At 43.2% G+C, this 22,738-nt stretch overlaps 1 protein-coding gene across 3 annotated transcripts in view; it reads right to left on the reverse strand.

Annotated features, from left to right (window-relative positions):
* LOC117552941 (unconventional myosin-XVIIIa-like) overlaps window positions 1-22,738 on the reverse strand; it is a 123,663-nt gene that overhangs the window by 50,589 nt on the left and 50,336 nt on the right. For all 3 annotated transcript variants that reach the window (XM_034226656.1, XM_034226655.1, XM_034226654.1), the window contains 3 exons: window positions 18,038-18,147; window positions 16,905-16,970; window positions 14,947-15,075 (listed from right to left, as the gene is read on the reverse strand). In XM_034226656.1, coding sequence (XP_034082547.1) covers window positions 14,947-15,075; window positions 16,905-16,970; window positions 18,038-18,147 — 305 coding nt within the window. The remainder of the gene's footprint in view (window positions 1-14,946; window positions 15,076-16,904; window positions 16,971-18,037; window positions 18,148-22,738) is intronic.

The following is a 22,738-nucleotide window of genomic DNA, read 5'->3' on the forward strand; positions in this document are numbered from 1 at the left end:
TTTTATTACTCTGGTGTGTGCACTAATTGAATCAAGAATAATATAAACACAATGAGATTCAGAGGGAGAGAATGGCCTTTCATTGCAAGTAGAGATAATACACCTCACATGTAACGGTAGAATAGTAATACATCTAGCAAACTGTTGTTGTTGGAGCAGTAGGAAAAAAGGGAAAGCCAACTAGACTTGGCACTGCATCTCTTCCTTTAGAGCACACATGTCAATCTGACAAATTTAGACCATGCAGACGTAATAACCTCTAAGTAAGTAAGTCGTCACTAAGTTACTTCATATGATATGTCAAATTATCCCATCATTCTAAAGGCTGGATGATTTAACTGCAGTTTACCTGCACCACTCAGACCTGTATGTTTTAAAGCAGGGGTCTCCAACCTTTCTTCATCTTAGAAGAATGAAAGTGGCCAAGAGCCTCACATCGCTTACATTTATTCACTAGCACTCATGAGTTGAATTAAGCTACTTTTCTACACATGTGAAATTGCAATACCCAAAGCTTATAAAAAATCGTCAATTTCTCACATATTATTATGGCCCACATATAAGTGCATCACTGAAAATTCCCATACATGTTCAAGAAAAAAAGACAATTTTTTCACTTCTTATTATGGCCCACATAGTAAATACGCCACCTTAATCACCACCTTACAAGCATCTTATGGCACATGTGTAAAATAAGTGGCATTCACTCTTTTTCACAGTTAGAGAGATGAATGACACTGCATGGAGTCCACCAGAGGTGTATCCTGCATGGAGTTTACCCACTTAGGTTCACTCCAATAGAGTCATTTAAATGTTCATCAGTCAGTCTTGTTCTGTATTTAGAATTCATGACATTCATGTCAGAAAAAGCTGCTTCACAAAGGTATGTAGAACAGAACCAAATAAAGCAGACATTTTCAGGGCTGCTTGGTGATTGTTCTTATAGTTTTCTGGGTCTACAAGGCTCCAGAAATGTTGTGAGTTTTGCCGAGACTTAAAGAGCCTGTGACACGAGTTTCCCCCATCATCCAAACCCATCAATTTGAGTAAATATTGTCCCCTTGAAAACCGTTACTGAACTGATTTTGGATATTTGTACTTTGATAACCATTAATCTTCCCTTCAATGTTGACCATTTTCTGGATCTTCTCGGGGATTCTTAAAAGTCCCGCCAAATTACGTGTGACGTCATTGCAGGCACAGAGCTCCAGCTGCACCGTTCAGGATCCCAGCATCTGCATGTAAACGCACGATGGTGCACACAGCAGCAAGCTCAGACAGCGATGACAGTTTAATTTTGAACGTGTCTGAGAGCTCATATGAGGCTGGAGGATCGGTTTATGTTGTATCTGTTAGAAGTTTAGGAATTAGGTGCGTGAATATGGGCGATCATACGGTCATGTAGCCAGTGGTGGAATGGGACTAAAAATCATCCCGGGACTCTCGACCGGCACACTTCGGTAGGCCTACCGCTAGTAAATTGTCAACGGGGGGAGTGGGGGATGTCAGGAGCGGCGGGTGCTGTAGATAGTAAATGTAAATATGTAAATATTTGTGTCACTGCATCCTGGTAAAATACAAATATAATGCAATGTCTGTGTCTTTGACATTAGCGCTGCTAGCCACCTGTGCCCTGTACTACGAAGCCAGTTCAACAGACCCTGGATATGTTTGAGTAACAAACAAACTAACAAACGAGATCTCGCTAAGCGGTCCTACGACGCTGGTTATCAACTCGGTAAATCAAGCCAGGGTTTCTCTCTCCAGCTGAGAGCGTGTTCACGTCTAAGACACGAGTGGATCTGACTTTAATTACATTTGACTCGAGTGTTTCGTCAACATAATGTGTTGCTTAAAATAATACTTCTGCATACAGTATGTGACACTGTAAGTGTGGCACGGCCAGATACGGCTGGAGAAGCTGACTGAGATAAGGAAATATATGATATATTATGATATTATATGATCGATTATCTGATTGATGATGTAATATGAATGATAAGTGCGACACGTCGGCGTCTTCTCTGCATACGGCAGTTTAAACTGTATTTCCTTTATCCTGTAATATGACTTGAGAGATTTAAACTCCGCACACTGAGTTGATCTCTTTTCTATAGATGCCGGAGGCGGGCAGCGTCAGGTAAAAAAAGTTATTTAGCCTTCCCAAACCTGAGCCTCACGCGCCGCCTATGGGGGATGTGCTAGTGACTTATCCGGCCGGCCCACTTCGGTACCGGCCCATCGGGATTCGTCCCGATGGCCAGTCCGCCTCTGCACCCAGCCCACGTAAACTGTCAACGGGGGGAGCCTCGCTGCGGGGAAACGGTGGACCTAGTGTCCCGATCGGAGTGGGAATAATAATAATAATAATCCGTGCATTTTATCCATTAATTTCCCCAACATTGTGGTGAAAAAACCACACGTTTAATCCATGTCGGTGTACTACAACTACAAAAAGCATCGGTTTGTTTTCTCATCAGGAAATGCAGACCGGCTCAAACAAACGATTTGTAATCATCATTCTCACGATCATTTAATCTATCATATGTTCGCCGAATTGACATGAAAGCACTAATAAATGTAGTTTCATCCACTTGAGTTTACAACTACAAAAATAATCGATTTGTTTTTATATCACATCCTACGGGAGGAAATTCAGTAGCTCTCACTACCGATTTTTAATCCTAATGTAATCATCATCTTCACCACGATCATTTATGTTTGCCGAATTGACATGAAAGCACTGACAAATATGAATATACTGTAGTCAACTTCATTAAAATGTTATTAACGTGCCTAAACTCAGTAATTCACCATTTCTACGCATGACAACACACTTTGTCCGTGTTTGGCTCTCTCGCCGCACAGTGAAGCGTTCCCGCATTGACGTCACTTCCGGCTTCCCCCAAAACTTCAAAATGAGACGAAGGAATTTCCCCGCGATGTTCAAAATTATTGATATTTAACGGAACGGTATCGCTTTTTCTTTTTTAAACTGACGGTTCGAGATTACTAGTAGCCCAATATTTCATTGCACAACAGTTGTTGGGATGCTGTCACAGGCTCTTTAAGTGAGAGTGAAAACACAAGGTAAGTTTCAAGTTAATGTCAGCAATTTCCCATCCTCTAGGTTGCTAGATGTATCTAACCCTTTCTCCTGTCTCCCTCTCTCAGCACAAGAACCCCAGGGGGATTCAATGGAGCATGAAGACCTGCAATGAGACCCTCACCCTGCACCTGAGTCTCAACTCCCAGAGTTTTGCAAGCCTCTCCCTGTTCCTTATTTTGATTAAACAGACGTTAAGCTTCCCAATGGTGTGGTCTTCGTTTTGTGAAAAATATGATTACCTCACATATGTTGTTGTTGCTGTTGTTGTCTTTTGTGATAGTTAAATTGCTCCTGCTGACTTGAGCCAGCCATTCTTTCCTCCTCTCTGTGTCAGTGGGGAAACCTTACATTCATACTCCTTTCTCTGAGTGCTTGGAGCATCCCTAGGCAGCACAGCAAACCATGGGGGAGACTATATGCCGGACAACACGGAGGAAAAGGCACAGACAAACTGCATGATATGCTATTCAATGTTTATTGAATTCCATTTATTTACAATGGATGTTCCAAAAACAACACATTTAACATCATCATCATGCTGCTGCTGCTAGTCCTTTGACTCATTGTGCTGTCAGTTGACAATCATTGATAGGCACTGTGGGTCTCCTGTCCTTTCTGAAAGTCATAAAGATTACATTAGTACTTTAGATTACTTGTGTCCTCAGCTACCAGGGCATTACTGAAACCACCATGAATTAATTAAATGGTAGAAATGAATCTAATCAGAATTTTGAAACCTTCCTTCCCTCCCTCTAAATATATCAAACATTAGGAAGTGATGCTCCTGACTACCATTCAAGTTTAAGAAGATAATATTTGTTTTAAAGAATTCAAAGCAATAAACAACAGGCTCTTTAACCAAGGCAACGTTAGCCTAACATGTATGTTAACAGGTAAGATAGCTGTTCACACTATGTATATTTTCTACGTTGTAATGCTATGTTATTTCTATTTAAGATGTTTGCATTTTCGATTGTTTAATTATAGTCTTTTAACTGTCTAATGTACAATGCCTTGTCTTTTGCTGCGGCAGCGTAAACATTTCCCCAATTGGTATCAATAAAGTAGGCTACTTCTTATTTTATCTTAATCCTCAAATATTAGCACATTTTTAAAAAAAACACACATTGATGTAACTACATACACATATCGATATGTTGTATAAATATTGCAAATCAAAACCTTTATTGACCACTAATTACCAAAAATTGCATTTATATCCTGTTAATGCATTCAAATCGTGATTCAAATGGCCCGCCACGAACTTCCGGGAACTTTCTGAGTCTCTGAACCACGTGACGATCAAGCATTTTGGACTTCCGCTGTAGCAACTCTTCTCTCGACATGGCGCTGGACCAGCCAATCAGAATTGACCTTCTCGAGTTCTCCGATTGGTTGGTTTTGTGGCACATTTGTAACGCTGTGACAACTTGAGCGAGTGCAGGCAAAGCTGAGTGCGCGCAGGCAAAGCTGAGCGCGTGCAGGCTGGAGAGGTCGAGCGAGCGGGGGAGAGAGAGCGCGTGCAGCGGTCTGCTTGCGCACGGAGCAGGAGTTTTATGAGAGAAAATATATTTCTCTGTGCTCAAAAAATTTCAAGTGCGCGCTCAATAGCATTTTCTATGCTCAACATGTTTCATTGCGTGCTCAGGATAGAGGCACAAATATAACGCCATACACTTGGAGCAGACATCTAGCCTGTAAAAGAGGACAAAAGTGAGCGGCGAGGACCAGCTCGCTGCTGCACAAATGTCTTGGATGGAAACACCCTTGAACAAAGCCCAGGATGTAGCCAGTCCACGAGTAGAATGAGCACGCAGGCCCGTTGGTGCCTGCAAACCCTGACTCGTATAAGCCAGAGCAATCGCTTCCACAATCCAGTGGGAGAGCCGTTGCCTGGTAACGGGCTTGCCCTTCTGAGGGTTAGCCCAGGATACAAAGAGTTGGTCATTACAACGAAACTCTTTTGAACTGTCCATATAGATGCGTAAAGCACAAACTGGACACAGCAAATTCAGCCGCTGTTCCTCAGAGGAACACAGCGGCGGAGGAAATGCCACAATGTCAATGGGGGTACATGAGCCAACCACCTTAGGTATAAAGGCAGGGTTGGGCTTCAGCAACACTCTTGTTTGCCCCGGGGCAACTAAACTAACAGGACTGTCTTCAGTGTCAGGTGTTTCATGTCAGCTTCTTCCAGGGATTCAAATGGAGGTTGAGTGAGCCCATCTAAAACCACTGCCAAGTCCCATAAGGGCACCAGTGACCTGGAAACAGGGAGGAGCCTGCGAGCCCCTTTCATAAAACGGCAGACCAAAGGATGTTGGCTAGCCGTCTTTCCCTCAAAGCCCACATGGCATGCAGCAATAGCAGCCAGGTACACTTTGATCGTAGAGAAAGCTCTGTGTTTATCAATTAAGTCCTGTAGAAATGATAAAATCACCCCGACAGGACATTGAAAAGAGATGTGTCCTTTTTGAAGGCACCACTCATCAAACACCCTCCACTTACAGTCATAGAGAGACCTGGTGGAGGAAGCTCTCGCACTCTGAATAGTGTTTATCACCTTCTGAGGGAGCCCCACTGTATTCAGATTGTACCACTCACGGGCCAGGCCCATAGTGCCAAGCGCTCTGGGTGTGGGTGAAAGATCGTCCCCCCCGCCTGAGACAGTATGTCCCTGCCACGGCTGCCCGCACAGCAGCTGATATATCTCCGCCAGCCAGTACATTGCAGGCCAGTGCGGAGCTATCAGGATAAGTGTGTGGCGTTGTTCTCTCACTCTGGCCAGAGTTGGGGGTATCAGAGCCAGAAGGACCGGAGGCCAAACGTGCGCGAGCGCGTCCACGCCTAACGGTGCGTTTAAATCGCGCATTGAAAAGAACAGCTGACATTGAGCATTTTCTTTTGATGCGAACAGATCTACCGCGGCTCGGCCGTAACGCACCCACAGCTGACTCACAATCCTTGGATGTAGAGTCCAGTCTGCATATAGTGGTGCACCTCTGGACAGCAGATCCGCCCCGAGGTTCTTCACTCCTGGTACGTGCGTCGCTCTCAGAGAGAGGAGACGTCCGCAGCTCCATAAGATCAGTTTGCGTGCCAGCATGTGTAACTGGAGAGAACGTGTTGTCTGTCCTCACGAGGACATGATGTCCTCTGAGAAAAGGCAGAAAGCGTTTTAGGGTGAGGAACACCGCTAAAAGCTCCAGATAATTTATGTGTGACCGTTGGAGGTCTCTGCTCCAGAGACCCCTCACAGGTCGACCTTCGTATATACCCCCCCCAGCCCGTCAGACATGCGTCTGTGGTGACCACCTTCCGCGATAGGACAGCACCCATAGGCACGCCCCGTACTAGAAAAGTCGGGTGTAGCCAGTGGCGCAGAGTCATTACGCATTTCATAGTGACCATCACTCTCCGCGCGCCATGACGCGCGGGGTCCAGTCTGAGGGCAGCTACCCAGCGCTGAAACTCCCTCATGTGTAAGCGTTCCAGTCGTACCACCAGGATGGCTGACGCCATGAGCCCCAGTAACCGCAGACATGATCTGAAGAGAACATATTTGCGTGGCTGGAAATGAGCGAGGCAAGCACTGAAGGCTTTCACTCTCTCCGCTGACAAGCGGGCTGTAAAGGGCACCGAATTCAGGCGTAGGCCCAGGAAGAGTACAGTCTGGGCTGGAGACAACATGCTCTTTTCTGTGTTTATTACAAAACCCAGGTCGAGCAGGTGTTTTACGAGGACATTCATCTGCGTAATAGCCTCTTGCTCCGATTGTGCGAGATGGAGCCAATCGTCCAGATAAGTTGCCAAGCGAATACCCTGTTGTCTTAACGGGGCTATCGTGGCTTCCGTACACCGTACAAACACTCGTGGGCTGAGAGACAGACCGAAGGGAAGTACTCTGTACTCGTAACAGACACCCTGAAAGGCGAACCTCAGATATTTCCTGTGTGGGTAATATACTGGGATGTGGAAATACGCATCTTTCAGGTCGACTGATGTGAACCAGTCGTTTTGGCGCACGAGACGCAATAGAGATGTGTGAGTGAGCATTCTGAATTTGTATCTTTTGAGATATTTGTTCGGAGCCTTCAAATCTAGTATAGGCCGAATTCCGTTCCCTCCCCGTTTGGGAACGAGGAAATACTTGGAATAAAAGCCGCTCTGACTCTGTTCGGTGGGTATTATCGATATAGCCTTCTTTTCTAGTAGCGAGAAAATCACTTGCTCTAGAATATGGGCCGACTCTCCCCGGGCCTGTGAATACAGAATGCCCGAGAAGTGAGGGGGGGTGACAGTGAATTGGAGCCTGTAACCCCGTGTTACTGTCTTGAAAACCCAAGCAGAATCTGTGAGCATCCTCCACTTTTCGCTTCTCAAAGCGAGCGGAGATGTCACAGCTCTGTCGTCTGCCCTCAGTGTCTCTATTTGTTGGGTTATGGGGCCCTCTAGTGTCTGAACACGGTGGTACCCCAGGTTGACAACCCCGACCGACACTGCGCATGCGCGTGGCGGTGGTGCCTTCACAATCCCGTCTATTGTCCGCCATTTGAGAGAGGCCGGAGCCGCTCTCAAAAGAGGGGCAGACGACAGACTGTTTATTGTTTTTATTGTTTTTCTTTTAATTTTTATTGACTGCGCCCTTGGCTTCAAGCCTGGAAACGACAGTGGAAAATGATTTATTTTGAAACAACAATGATGACATGTGTTTGTGTGACTTAAACAGGCAGTGGAACTTGCTGTCTTTGATGTTAAGTCAATTTCCCTGATGGCGCGAACTTGAGGATGACGTTCTGGCATCACTCGAGGCGGCGGGAAGATAGGGGCATGGTGGCACCCCGAAAACACATGAGCATCCAACACTGGAACGTGCTCTGGAGCTGGGGAACAGGGAACTTCCAGCTCCTTCATCGAGGAGAGGAGGCTGTCAGGCCGCCCGCTTCTTCTTCCTCGCCTGGTGGCTGAAAACCTGGGTCGGCTGCAATTGAGCGGCAGCTGCCGGGAGGGCCAGCTCCCTCTTGCCTAGTGCCTGGGCTGGGGACCCGGGACGGGGTGCGGTCTGCTTCTGTATTTTGAACCGGGCAGGACGTGAGGCAGCTTGGGTGAAGGCCTGCCGCGGGACCATTGGAGGTGGCGGCTGGACCCTTCGGGGGAGACAGAGCTGGAGAGCCTCGTCTCCCTTCCTTTTTTGACTCGCACCTCAGCTGCATTGCAGCTAGAGCGGAGCCAAATATGCCCTCGGGAACAATAGGCATGTCCAGAACATCCTCTTTTTCCCGGTCTGGAAGGTTGGTCAGGTTGAGCCACCTGGCTCTTTCCTGTACCACCATCATTCCCAGCGCTTTGCCCGTGGCTTGGACTGCGCAGCGCTGCACACGGAGGCAAATGTCCGTGATCGCTGCGATCTCGTCCCACACGGCAGGCTCAGGTCTGCTCGACATGTCCTCGCAAAGCTCCGCCTGGTAGGCGGTCAGCAGCGAGGAGACGTTGAGTGCCCTGGCGAACAAAGCTGCGGCTTTATAGGCCCGTTCGGTCATCGCTGACTGGAACCGGTCTGCCTTTGTCGGTAGCATGGGGTTCCTGCTTGGTGTCGAAGCCAGCCTCGGTTGGAGGTGGGCTGCCACCAGCGGTTCCATGGGCGGCATGCGGAGCAGGCCGAGCCTCTCCATACCGTCACAGTCCAGGGAGGAGGCACCCTGGATTGGGGCCTTGTTGCTGAAGGGACGGTCTCTCCACGAGACCGACACCTCGTCCAACATCTCCGGAAAGACTGGAAGGAGCTGCCTCTTCTTCCTCGCTGCTTGGGGCAAGTTCTTCCCCTCGTAGCGAGATCTGGAGGTCTCCTTGGCCACTTCAGGCCATGGGATGTCCAGCCTGGACGCAGCGCGTTCACACACGGCCTGCAAGTCCATGCTTAGGACAGGCGAAGCTGGTGTGCTCTCGCCCGGGGGAGCGGACATCGCTCCCGGCTTTGCAGCCTGAGCCGATGAAACGAAGATGTCATCCCCATCCGAGTCAGACAGGAGGAACTCAGAGGTATCCTCTTCGTCCTCCATGTAGTCCAACTCCAGGACATCCTCCGCGGGTGGAACTATGGTGAGGTCCAATTGGGAGCCCCAGCCTGACACAGCGCGGGGCTCCGCTCTCGCGGCTCTTGCCGCCACCGGGTCCCAGCCTGAAACGGTGTGGGGCTCCGGTTCAGCGGCTGTCGCTGTTGTTGAGCCCCAGTCTGACACAGCGCGGGGCTCAATCTCTGCGGCAGACGCCACCATGTCTTGATTGCCGGACGGCGAATCAGCGGACATGAGGGGGTCCTGTCCCGACAAGCTAGCTTGGCGTGCTAACCGTCGGCGGAGGCTCTTCATGGTGAAGCGGGTACAATGCCTGCACGAGCCGGGGTTATCGATAGCCTCCCGGGCGTGTTCCCGCCCGAGGCAGGACGAGCAGACCTGGTGTGAGTCTGTGCCTGAAATCTTAAACCCGCAGCCGCATAGCCGAGCCTCCGAGTCCCTGACTCCTCTGGTGTGAGGGAGAGAAGGGTCCATCTTCGATCGCCGGGGTGTCGGCGTGGAGTGGACACGCTAGTAACAGGTACGTTACTGAGAAAAAATCCAACCTTGCCGTTAGTCCGAAAGGAAAAATGGCGACGGTGTAGATTTTATTCTTTAAAGAATATTAACTGGTGTGTTAATACCTTTTTTTTAATCTCCGTCTCCTCTGGTGTGAGAGAGAAAAGAGAACGTCCTCTTTACCGTGGTGTCGGTGTGGAGGGAAGAACAAACTAGCAACAGGTATGTTACTAGCTTGAAGAAAAAATCAAACCTTACCGTTATTTCGACAGAAAGAACGGCGAGGCAGATTACAATATTAACTGGTGTGTTAATATTGCTCAGTCTTCTTGCAAAGCAAAAAAGTAACAGGCAAGCACCCGTCGACCGAATGTTAGCTTTGGATTCAGTCTGTGGACCGTTAAGCTAGCCCGGTTACTGATAAGTCGAGATGTGCTCTGAAGCGAGAAGAGGTGTTTGAATGACGCTGCGTCGTAGCGCAAGCTACTTAAAGGGTGGGTGGATTCCCTGACGTTGACGTCAAGATCACCAGCCAATCAGGATTGGCATAATGAGATTGATGCTTCTGCTTGCATACGCGTTGAGGCGCATCCCATAGTGAGACATCGAACGGAGTGTTATGAATGAGAACTGCAACCTCCTGGCACACAGTCATCTATCACACGTAACACAAACACATGCAGGTCGCGCGCATAGCGCGGGAAGGCCACAGCGGAGCTGTTTTATGTAGAAGCGAAGCAATTATTTTCTTTTAATCTAAAAAGCGAACTATTCAGTCAGACAGCAATTTATTGTAAAAGTAAAGCATTTACATTTTCAAGCACTTTATCTCAATTTCAAGCACCATTCCCAAAATTCAAGCACTTTCCCAACCTTGAAAACACCACGTCAAATTTCAAGCATTTTCAAGGATTTCAAGCACCCGTACGAACCCTGTATATTTACTTACTATCTCAATATATTGAGATAGTAAGTCAATATATTGAGATAGCTAAGTCAATATATTGACTTACAGAATTTCTTTATTTTTTTTCCTGTGGCGCAAACAGGCTTCCATAGGTATGTGTATGCTGTGTATGGTGAGTGTTATTTTATGCTATTTGCCAGTGCCAAAGACACATTTCCATGATATGTAAATTCAAAGGTATATATAAAGGTGTAAGTATTCTGAATCTGAAATAACAGATTATATTTTGCATGTTTTTTCACACAAATAAATGTAATGTCAATTCAAAGAAACAGTATTGTCAGGATTCTTATGATTTGTCACGTTTGTAGTTTTGTATGTCTGGTTATGGGTATTTTCCTCCTTGTGTATTGTCTGGTCCTTCTTGTGTTTTTCCCCTGTTGTTAGTTTCCCTGGTGTGTCTAATTGTCTGATTGTGTTCACCTGTCGCCCTTGTGTTTCTCCTCCCCTGCCCGGCTGTTTCTCGTCTTGTGATTACCCCTCCCTGTATTTAGTCTTGTCTTTTCCTGTGTTCAGTGTTGGTTCGTCTTTTGTTTGTGAATAAGTTCACCGGTGAGAGTTCTGTTTTGTCCAAGTTATTTTTATTTTATCCTTGAAATAAAGGCTTTTTTCAGCGTTATCTGCATTTGGGTCCTGCTTGCTTCACTCACCATAACAGTATAGACGCAAATTTGAGGTGGGAAAATGTGTGTTTTAGCGCCACATAATGAAGATATCTATGTGTATAAACAATAACTTCAGTGCCAATATTCATTTCCAAATTTCAATATTCCTGTGATGAGTGTTAATGGAGCAGCTAAAAATGTTAGCCCTTATCCAACTTGTTACAAATTGGCATCAGGATGTAGTTATTTTGTCATCCTTTTTGATCTGTTCATTGCAATTAAAACACAGCAAAACTATTCCTACCTTTGTTTTAAGTGATTACAACTGGGGCCTTATCATTTAAAATCTATAGATCTGTGCGAGATATGTGTGTCTGTGTGAGTTCTCTTGCATTAATCTTTCCGTGCCCTTCCAGGCAGGGACGTGCACAGGTACGGGATATTGTTGCCCGGGCAACGGCCCGTTTCCCCTTTTTGGCTGACCTGCCCCTCTGGAGAGAGCGAGAGGTTTTTTTTCTTCTTTCTGTTGTGGTCAAATCAACATGATAAGCCACAATTAGTATTGTAGTGTCTCGCTGCGGGAAACACACCAGCTTCATTCTTCTTCTACTACTTATTTTACTTCTTCTTCTCCTTCTTACATGTAATTGCCCGTGACATTTTTAATGAAGAACTCGTTTCAGTGTGAACTCATTCCACAGTATGACCACAAAAGTGTTTTAAACCAGGTAGGCCAGTTTTTATTATTTATGTTCTATATCGCTAAGTGTGTGATTACACATGTTACGTATTATATATATATTTATTATAGGCTTCTGTATTGGTGCCGGTGCGTTAAGACCACCTCTAGTGTCGGATTTTGGAAAATGGATTTTGAGTTTTCTCATGGCGGGACTTTACTTCCTCTTGACACTGTCAGTTATTTACAAAAAATACCTACATATACTTGTTATTGTGCTTCTGTCTTTCTGTGTCTTTTCATCTGCTCCGTAAACTCCTATTAAACATCCATGGTAAACTCCCTCAACGCGCCGCTCGCTCTCTTTTCTTGATCGCCCTCTCACAGGAGAACACTTCACTGCCCCGCTTCATTGTAGGATTTCTGCCATGTCTCTACTTTAATTTGACCATCTCTGTTATTAAGTTATGGAATACTAAATAAATAAGTAATTAGATACCTTACCGTCACTGCGCTCATAAATAATTATAAGAATAAGAATAATGCGTATTGAACTGGTTTCATTAATTAGTGAGTTTATTTAAGGTAATTATAGAAGCCCCATTTTTTCTTTAATAGTAACTAACATTAGATATTTTAATGAGATATGGACCGCAAAACAAAAAATGGCCCTGGTTTTCATTTTAAAAATCAAGTCACCGAATGCAAGTAGTTGCCTTAGCTTATTTTGTTATGAGATGATGATGTGAATTACTGTTCAAATTAGTTAATGTAATAATCGTTTTGGTCTTATTTATTTTTTCGGGGGGAGGCCCTTTTTCCTGTTTAGAGCAATAGCCCCTCCAAATGTCTGTGCACGTCCCTGCTTCCAGGGACAAGTATTTATTTTCCATTGGATTGAATGCAGTTTATTTTGTATTAAAACTGCAAATGAAATTCAAAGTTTGAAGCATAATCATATGCACAGTTTAAATAAGCCTTTCTAGATCCACCTTTATCATGACTTGCATGTATCTGTGGTCAGTTCCAATCACATTCATAATTGTATGTTACATCTTTCCTTGCCCTTTGTTGAGTTTAAGTGCAAAACAATTACAAGATAAAATGGAGAATAGCGTAAAATCTTTCTAAAATAGATGCATTTGCAAGAGAGAGGGGTCACATGGGGGCAGAGGGAAAAAATTGCCTCTTTGCTAATGACTTCTGTAATTGCATAGTTGCCTAGCAATTTTGAAAGGTCTGTTGATTTACTTGAAGTTTTCGCGGATTATGAAGCACCGAGCTCTTAGCCTGCTTTACTGTGAGAACGATGACTTTTGAACCCAGACAAGAAAAAACATCACCCTCTTTTGATTGAACAAGACTCTTATTCTAAAAGCAAAAGAGAAATGGAAGAACAGTAATACAACGGTCATATTGATTTACCTTTTGCAAAGATGACAATTTAATAGTTTTCCTGGTATCATATACAAGATAACTACTCACTAACAACGTGTCATGCTGGATGGAGAGCAGCAATGTTGATTCTGTTTCTGCTGCTTCATCACTAGCCAGCTGAAGCGGCACATTCACTTAAATAGTAATCACAGAGAGGGAGAAGGACCGCGGGGCTCCATACATCACAAGAGGACATGTATGAGGTCCAGAGAGATGGACCCATCAAATGCTGGGAGAAAAATGGAAGATGGGTGGAGCAGATGGCCGTGTGAGTCAGCAGTATGTTTGATAAGGCTGCATTTAAAGGAGGCAGTTTGATAAAATGCAACAGAAATGGACGTGTCACTATCAAATATCACCCCGGGGAGTGCCGATTGGATGGATTACAAAATAAGAGGCAGGGGGGTAAGGGCAATAGATTTAGAGAACACATTTATAATTAGTTGAGGATTTACAGTACAGCGGGTTAGATCTACCCAAAGAGCAGATCAAACAGGCGCTGAAATTAGTTTTGAACAAGGAACTCTCAACTCCTGCTGGACTCTTAGGCAACAAAGCCTCTGGGGATCACATTCTTCATACTCTATTAATAAAAGACAACTAAGCGACCAAATGGACCTTGACAGGTTTGCTCGCTTTTGTAAGAATCACATGAATTTTTGTCTAACTTGTGTCGTGTCACATATTGAAGCAAATACATTTGTTTTTCTCTCCTTTCTTTAGATGTTGATATAGATGAGCGGTGGAATAAATGAATGCGGTATACCCAAGTTTCATTTGAATTAGAGGTGGCGTCTGTGATTTTAAGCTACCTTCCCCTTCTGTGTTTGAACTAAGAACACATCTCGTTTTAACCTCTATATAATGTTTGTTTTTGAGATGGCAGAGTAAGTTAAATATGGCACATGCTAACATTCTGAAGGTCCAACAGGATATCAATTAATCAAATTTAAAAAGAAAACTAAACATACCAATATCCCTGTCCTATCTATAGACAGAGCAACACATCATTATGTAATCAATGCCAACAGACCGAAAGTTGAGTAAAACTAAAGCAAATTCAGGATACAGGTTATATATTCTTGGTCTTTTCTGCTATACTTGAATGTAAGACTAAGCACTTCTTCTCATTGTGACATCTCTCCTATTGTTTATTAGATTTTGAGCTCATTTCTATCTCTTAATAAAGTAATAAAGTCGAAGAGTGAATTTTATAGATATGTTATAGTATATATGATATACATATGATACAAGAATGTTGTTTACTTGGAATAATTGAAGTATGTCTGAGGACACTGCTACTGTAGGTCCCACCAGACAGTAACAGATGTGATATCCATCATAATGTTCAGGTGGCGGCTCTGTTGTAGTGTGAAGACATGTTTTGACTATAGAAAAATATTTGCCATCTTAGAAATCAGTAAAATGTGAATACCCAGAGAGTCTGAGAGGATGCATTGTCATTGTCATTTCTCCGGCTGACTACTTTGAATAAACCTTCAGTTTGTCAGGTTTCAGATTGGTCTCCAGCTCCCTCGTTCAGTCAATGCTCCAAAAAGAATTCCCATCACACCTACCTTCCTCTTCTTGAATGCTTGTCGTGCCAGGTATCCCCTGCAGGAAGCTTGGAACAGTGTCAGATTACGCTTGGTCTGCTCGTCTCTCTGTTCCTCCAGTTTAGCCAAGGTGCCGGCTCTGAAGAACAGCTAGAAAGGAAAAAAACAATACAATCTAATTCACTTATTAGCCAAGGATACAATTATTGAGAGATCATGTGCTGTAATGCTTTTTTAAGCCATGGGGAAATTGGATTTAGAGGCTTTAGTGTGAGGCACAGGAGCAAAACATAAACAGTAATAAAAGTAAATATGTGCAGAGAAGCAGTAAATCAATAAGACGCAGTGTAATCCGTGGACAAGTGAGTGTTATCTAAATGAGAGGGCTGTGATTAAGTTATTATCTGGGAATATCAGCCTTGTCTGTTTCTAATATGGGCCAAAGGTAAAACAAAGGTAAACAGCCGATATAAAGCAGATCACGTCATGGCCTGTCTGTACCTCACAGGGATTAGGCACTGTGAATGCATCCCAGATATGATGGCAGCCAGCTATTAAAATGGATGGATGAAGGACTGTCTCCAGCCAAGGTCTCTCCACACAAGTCCCAGTGCCATATAAATAACCAAATCCCAATTTGAGTTGTTAACAAAGCAGAAGCGGGAAATGATGGAGCGGCAAACCAGCAGGGAGGAGTGATGCATTCAATGACACCAGTGAATCCGTCTCATAGCCCTTTCTATGATGCTAATAATACAATCATAAACAAATGATTAAAACAACAGGAATTAGAAAACAGTTTGTAAAAAGTGATTGTTTATACTGCATTAAAGAAATGTACATCATAAAAGGGAGATTAGAATGCAGAAGCAGAAAATGATAGAGCAGCTTTTGCAAGGGAATATACCCTGTGTTTGAGTTAAACACTTTAGCCATTCAACAAAGTAAAGTACAATCCAGTAGAATGTTGTGTTAATTCGTGCCACCGTACTTTGTGCATCTAAGTAGTTCACTTCAGCAGTATGAGGCCAGAATAAAGGCATGATACTGTGATATAATTGCATGAAACAGATGAAATGATGCTGAAATAAGAACATAATGAAATGTACAAAGTCTGAATACAAAAAAAAAGTTGTTGCCAGGACTGTCTGCATTATTGTTAAGGGAGCAGGGAGAATAAGTGATGAATTCAACACTTTCAAAAAATGTAAAATGGTATTTTATTTCGACTATTTCTAATGGCAGGTCCTGTCAAAAGCCCTGAATCCACCGCTGTTATAGATAATATGGATCTGCTGTAATGGGCATGCAAGTGAGACAGGTTGCTAGGATGCTGCTGGAATGCTTTGTGAAAGGCCAGCTGCGCTTGTTCACTCCTGAGCCCATTTCACACTCCAGAGTATGGCACCATGTGAAGCTGCCTCCAAACCGTCTGTTTTTTTCTAAAAGTGACCTGTACAGACGCACGTATCTCTGAGCACTAGTTCCACTCTTTTCTACATTATTGTTTCCTTTGATTTCCTTTTTCCAGGGCTGATGGCCACTTTCCGGCTGATAGGATTATAGCTCAGTGTGTCAGGCAGTGTTATCTGTGATTACTTTACAACGGGTATGGGGGAAAACAAAGCGGGCCATCAGGTGGGAGAATTTGCTCTAATGACCTGAGATGAAAAAGAATAACGGCAGTAGCACAGTAGTGCCTCTCGGAAGAATGCAAAAAGGGGTAAGGATTGGAAACTCTCCTAAAAAAGGATGACAATCAACCTCAAAGAGAGACAGGTGTAAAGCAAGACAGGCTCCCCCCAGACTGAAAGTGGCTTTTTCAGTAAAAGAAAAAAACAAGGATAAAAGAGGCCTTGTACTGCAGCTCTGTGATGGAAGCTTTAATAGGAGGGAAACTGGCAGTGATTTACTGCAAAAGGTTTCCTCAATCACCTTAAAGCTGCTTATTTATTTGAGATGTTTCGGGCATTACTTACCCTACTGAGACCCATGTGGTAGCTGCTCTTCTCCAAATCCAAGGACTCCAGTAGCTCCTCCACCGCCTGGGTAAAGGCACACATGTACACAAACACACTCTTTAGTCTTTCAACTGCTGGATCCAGTGGGAACCTCTACTGACGCTGCAACACTTCAGCAGTCCACAGTTCCCCTCAGTTGCCATGCTGAACTAATGGTACAGTGCAGCCCCCCCCCTTCTCCCTTTTCTTCTCTCACATCCATATCCCGGCTGGATTTTGTTTTGAAAGTAAGCATGGGAAAAGTTTGGCTTCTTAGAATCTCCCAACTACTAATTACAACTTGTCCCACAATAATCCCCCATTCCCTGGAATATTCCTCAAGACACACATAATGTCGATACAGAGGTACACTCTCAGCCAGCCTGGAGCCTCTCCCTGTCCGAGTACCGGCCTGTTTACTGTAGGTGTATTGTTGTCTCAGCCTCCCCTCTCCACTTGATCCTCCAGCCGATCTAGATTACACCAAGAGAGGCTTGCCACTAGTACTGAGGGGCTTTTGTTTGCCAGCGTTTCCACAGAAACTGAGCCACAAAACATGGGCACAGGGGGAAAATAGCTTTTCTACCCCCCCGACCCCATTCTTTCACTCTCCCTTTCTTATTTCCCCCTAGAAACAAACTTTTGTATTTTTATTTTGCACTTTAACTCTGCTTCTCTTGAAGAGGACCAATGCAGAGAACACTCTAAATGATGGTTCTTCTACAAATAAATTCAAAGCGATCTTCTTTTAAAGGTTTATACAGAGGTAAAGCACCAGTAATGTTGGAACAATTGGGTAAAACCTTGGCAGCTGATGTCCAATGTCCAGATTACAAAAGATGATAAGTACATCTACTTGAACGGTATTTTGTAGCTTTGAACGCAGTAAGCACTTTCTGAGCCACACTACCGATCTGCCTCCTTAACAGGCACGATACCGATAAGGTTAAGTTGATTAGATCACTACAATGGCTCTGATGAATGAGGGTGTATTTCTCTGTCAGTTGGCTGCTGACAAATCAGGGGCAGATGTAATGAAGCTGCCTCTTCACAACATTAATCTTCCCTGCGCTTGGCCACTGGCGGAGCTGTACTCCCGTTGATTGACTCACTCTCTTCTCGTCCTTAACGATGTAATTCCTCCCGAGCTTCTTTGTGAGGTGCGGTGCCAGTACATCAAAGCGTCGGCGAAACTCCGAGAACACCATGTGATCGGGGTAACCTGTGAAGGTCGTTGCAGAATAACAACGTTAGACTCTTGAAATGTTAGAAGGTCTGTATGTATGTGGAATGTAATAAAGTACATATGTGACCTGCTCTATCGAAATCAGTCGCATTGACCTGAAGACACACTTTGAGTTGTATACACTGTTGGAAAGAGGAGATTCCTAGCTTTCTAATGATATCAGGATTGTTTTTGTACTCCAGATATTAGGGCAAAATATGTCACATTATATAATGACTGTCACAGAGTCATCATTTTGAGGAAAAGGCCTTCAGAGTTTCCTCTTCTCTGGAATCCATCGATCTGATTGATTGTTAGCGGAGCAAATGATCTAAATACTACGGAGGGAAGATATGTTAGTTTGGATTACTGGTCTGGGGGAAGCTCGCAAGTGTGTGTGTATGTGTGTGTATACGTGCGTGTGTGTTTGTGTAATTTTGCGTTTGTGTTTGTTTCCCGGGGAAAACACTCACGAGAAACACTGGCTGTTGTTATGCCTGCTGTGACGTTAAGTTACTCCGTTCTCCGCTTGTAATTATGCCGTTACAAGCTTCAAAGTTGTATTTACCATCTGAATTTGCCGAAACAAGTTTAATATTCTGAAAGCCAAGACTTTGTTTATTATAAATCAGATAAAAACAAACTGTAACGGACCCTGCCATGTTATCTATGATTACTATACGCCTTACATTCATAATGTCAGCTGGAGGGAGGGGAAGCAGCGCTGCGCAAGAGCAGGGTGCGAGTGAGGGCTGTCATCTTCCCTTTACAAGCTTCAAAAATATATTTATCGTGTGATTTTGGAAATAAAAGTTTCATATTCTGAAAGCCAAGACTTTGTTTGTTTAAAATCAAACAAAACACCGAACCCTGAAAAACGACTTCCGACTGATTTCGATAGAGCGGGTCACATATACTCAAGTTCTGTAAATAAGCACAATTTAGAGGAACTTGTGCATTACATTAAATTAAACCCTCACCCAGAGTTCCCGTTAGCCGGTAATTACCGGACTACGACCGGTAAAATATGCTGAAGACCGGCAAATCTAAATATCTCCGGTCAAAGCGTCCGGTCAAAATATATTTCTCCTTAGCGCAATACCGCATCAGTTGCGTAACTTGCACCACTTATGTGACAGACAAAAGAGTATGTGACAGACAAGAAGAGTATGTGACAGACAAGAATAGTCAATTATAATGTCTAACACTTAATGTGGAGAGAGAGATGTCCTGTATGGGTTGATTATGCGTTGATCTGTTGGTAATGCCTCGGGGTTCCGGTGGGAATGTAAACAAATGCATAATGCTGAGCTATACTTTGCGGCCTCACCCGGTTGCATAGCGACGCTTGTTGTTTAGGTGTCTTTTAATAAGCAGGTAGTCCTATCATTAGCTAGAACTAGCTAGATCTGATCGATATGGACATAAACGCGAGTGAAGTCTAATCTGACGGGAGAGAGAGATCAGCTGCTGCTGACGAGTCGACACGCAGCTCTGCATGATCACATGCAGCGGTGAGCGGAACAAAATTACTCTTCAGGTTAGAATATCACACGTAGCTATTTTAATTACCTCTCAAACTACCTAAACTACTTATAGATATGTTTAGTTTTACCGTCGGGCCAGTCATTTCTGATCCGCGAGCTGCATGATACTGACGGGCTGTCAAGAGAGGGAGAGAGCGCTCCGTTTAACTATTCAAAAGTGTACAGCAACTTACAATAACACAGGAATAATAATCTACTATAATTAGTTTGTTTAATATTTAATCATATCAATTTGTTTTAAAGCTCAATAAATAACAAAGAAGACCTTTGACCGGCACTTTTCAAATTGTGTCCGGAAGATTTCAACTTTAACGGACATGTTGACCAGCGAAAAAATATTCTAACGGGAACTCTGCCCTCACCCTAATTTCATGCAACTCAATACTTCAACTCCACTACATTTTGGAAGCCAACATTGTATCTATGTGACAGCTTTAGCCAACCCCATACTTTACGTGATATTAACCCTTACCCTAGCCCTATTCTACTCTATAGTTAGCCAATAATTAACTTTTTACTCAACTATATTTATTTCACAGCTTTAGTTACTTAACCTATTTAGATTTTTAGCTAACACAAATCATAAATCATACATTGGTTAAGATACCCAGCAGCTAAAATAAAGTAATTAAAACAGCTCCACCTTTACCAGCTGTGACGAACCAACCCAGTCTCACAAAAAAACGTGTAATAACTACGTTGGTCCACAACTTGGGACGTAGTATTTCTACAAAAACGCCTCCCCTTCCCCGTCAATTTATAGTGTTGGTCCACAGCGCAAACGTATTAGTTTAACAAAATCCGCATCTAAAATTGTGGCATAGATAGCCTACGTTATTTTCCCCTGTGCAATTCTCCAACTCAGTCTCACATCACATCGTCATAAGCAAATACCGGAAACAGACCGAAAACATTTAAAAAAATTAAAAAATACTTTTCTCTTTGAAAGTCATCACATAACGACATTGTAATACACGGTTCGGCTGCATTAAATATTACATATGCCGTAGTTCGCTATTTATAGAGCCCTGATGAAAAGACTTCTAGACAAACATGAGGAACTGCCGCCAAAACTGAAAACGTGACGTGGATCATAAATATATCAGCAATTAAACAACATCTTACATTTCTTTTCACACAATACGTCTCCTTGCAGTATCAACACTAATTCGGCTGACTTTTATATTTGATCCAATTGGTAGATAGGCTGTATTTACACCATAACGGTGCACAGCTGATATAAAGGGACACCTAGTGGTTAAAGCATGTTATTGAATTTCATTATTGTTATTATTAGATATTAATAGGATCCCTATAAAGTATATTCATTACTCGTTATTCTCTTCTAATAGTTAATTAAAGACTGTGTATAATTACTATTTTGCACATCCCTTTCAAGATTTCAAGATCTTCTAAGATTTATTGACATATCATATACACAACTACGGTGTAGTTATGCATTGAATGAAAAACTTGGGTCGCAGGTTCCTCAACAGTGCATTACAAGACATCTATCAATATGTGTGTAAACCTCCAGCAATGTTAACTATGTTGAAGCACTTATTTTAACTGATATTATTATACTCTTATAAGATGTATGTAGATAGTATAAGAAATGTGCAGAATATGTCAGTTTAATGGTGGAGGTATACACACATATTGATAGATGTCTTGTAATTCACTGTTGAGGAACAGTTTTTCATCTCCGACCTTGTCAGGTATTCAATAAATAAAGAACACAGAATTATTAAATATAAAACACAGAATTTGTGTGATTATACTGAATGATTTACAAATAAACACCACTGCATATTTACAACTGTTACACATGCTGATGTAACGCAAATGTTTCCAACTTGGGATCAATAAAGTATATCTTATCTTAAGATGATCGATGGCTACTGCCATATTTACAAAATGTGCCTCTGAACCTTGACAAGTGCATGTTTCAGGCTTATCAATGAACAACAGGAGGGGTCACAGACATAAGACCAGGGTTGCGGTCGGATAGTTTAAAAATCAGCTCCTAAGTTCTAACCCCATCTCCTATTCCTTGACCTCTGAGTGAAACGTCCCGGGGTTAAAACCTGTTAAACCCCGAGCCTGTTTTTCAGGTTTCAGGCTCAAAAATGACATTCCCAGAACAAATGACCATATCTTCCCTTCTAAAAGGGTTACATTAATAATCTTTTTTTCTCAAAGTAATGATAAACCTGTGAGTTGGATGTAGAAAAGTCAGAATAAATATAGATGTTTTTTATTTAAAAAAAAATTCAGATTGAACATGGTAAAAAACTGTAAATTATAGTGTCCGTCCAAAATATATGTTGTACTTATAGTGAAAACTAATCTTGGATGATGGGTTAGTAGACTAAAAGCTTTAGGAATCCAAAGTACAACATATAATAAGTACCCTGTATCAAGATTGATGCAAAACAAGTGATATTTGACCTTTTTAGACAGATTTAGCAAAAATACTCTTCTGGGGCCATTTGGGTGGATTTTACATATCTCTGGCCCCCCTTGCTGGATTTTGACATGTGACATATCTTTCTAACCGTCAGAGCCAATGGAATCGAGGGGAACTCCCACATAGTCCTTATTTGGTAATGTGTGTGTGTTAGACTGCCGCATCGCCAAGACCGGAAGCAGCAGCCACTCTGGTAGCTACCATTAGCAGCTAACTTTTTCTCTGCGATTGTTACATAAAAATGGAATTATGGATTATAAATGAAATGTTGTTTTTATACAGAGACGTTAAAAACCTATGGATTAACCGATTCAGCCGCGTTTTTTCTCGTTTTAATGCCATTGAACACGTCTTTTGATCAGATTGACAGCTACTGTGAGACGATCTCCCAAGAAGCTTCGTAAAGGTACGTGTTGTGATGTCTGTGTTTGCTTCCCCTGTTGCGAGTTCGTATCACTCAGTGATGATACTATATACCTAAATAATCTGTGGAACCTCAGCTTTAATCGGATATCTTGTATGTGCAGCTACGATAAGTAATAAGGGTACTTTTATCTTGAGTTCTGTGCCA

This window comes from Gymnodraco acuticeps, unplaced genomic scaffold (assembly GCF_902827175.1).
Source record: "Gymnodraco acuticeps unplaced genomic scaffold, fGymAcu1.1, whole genome shotgun sequence".
Taxonomy (NCBI): domain Eukaryota; kingdom Metazoa; phylum Chordata; class Actinopteri; order Perciformes; family Bathydraconidae; genus Gymnodraco; species Gymnodraco acuticeps.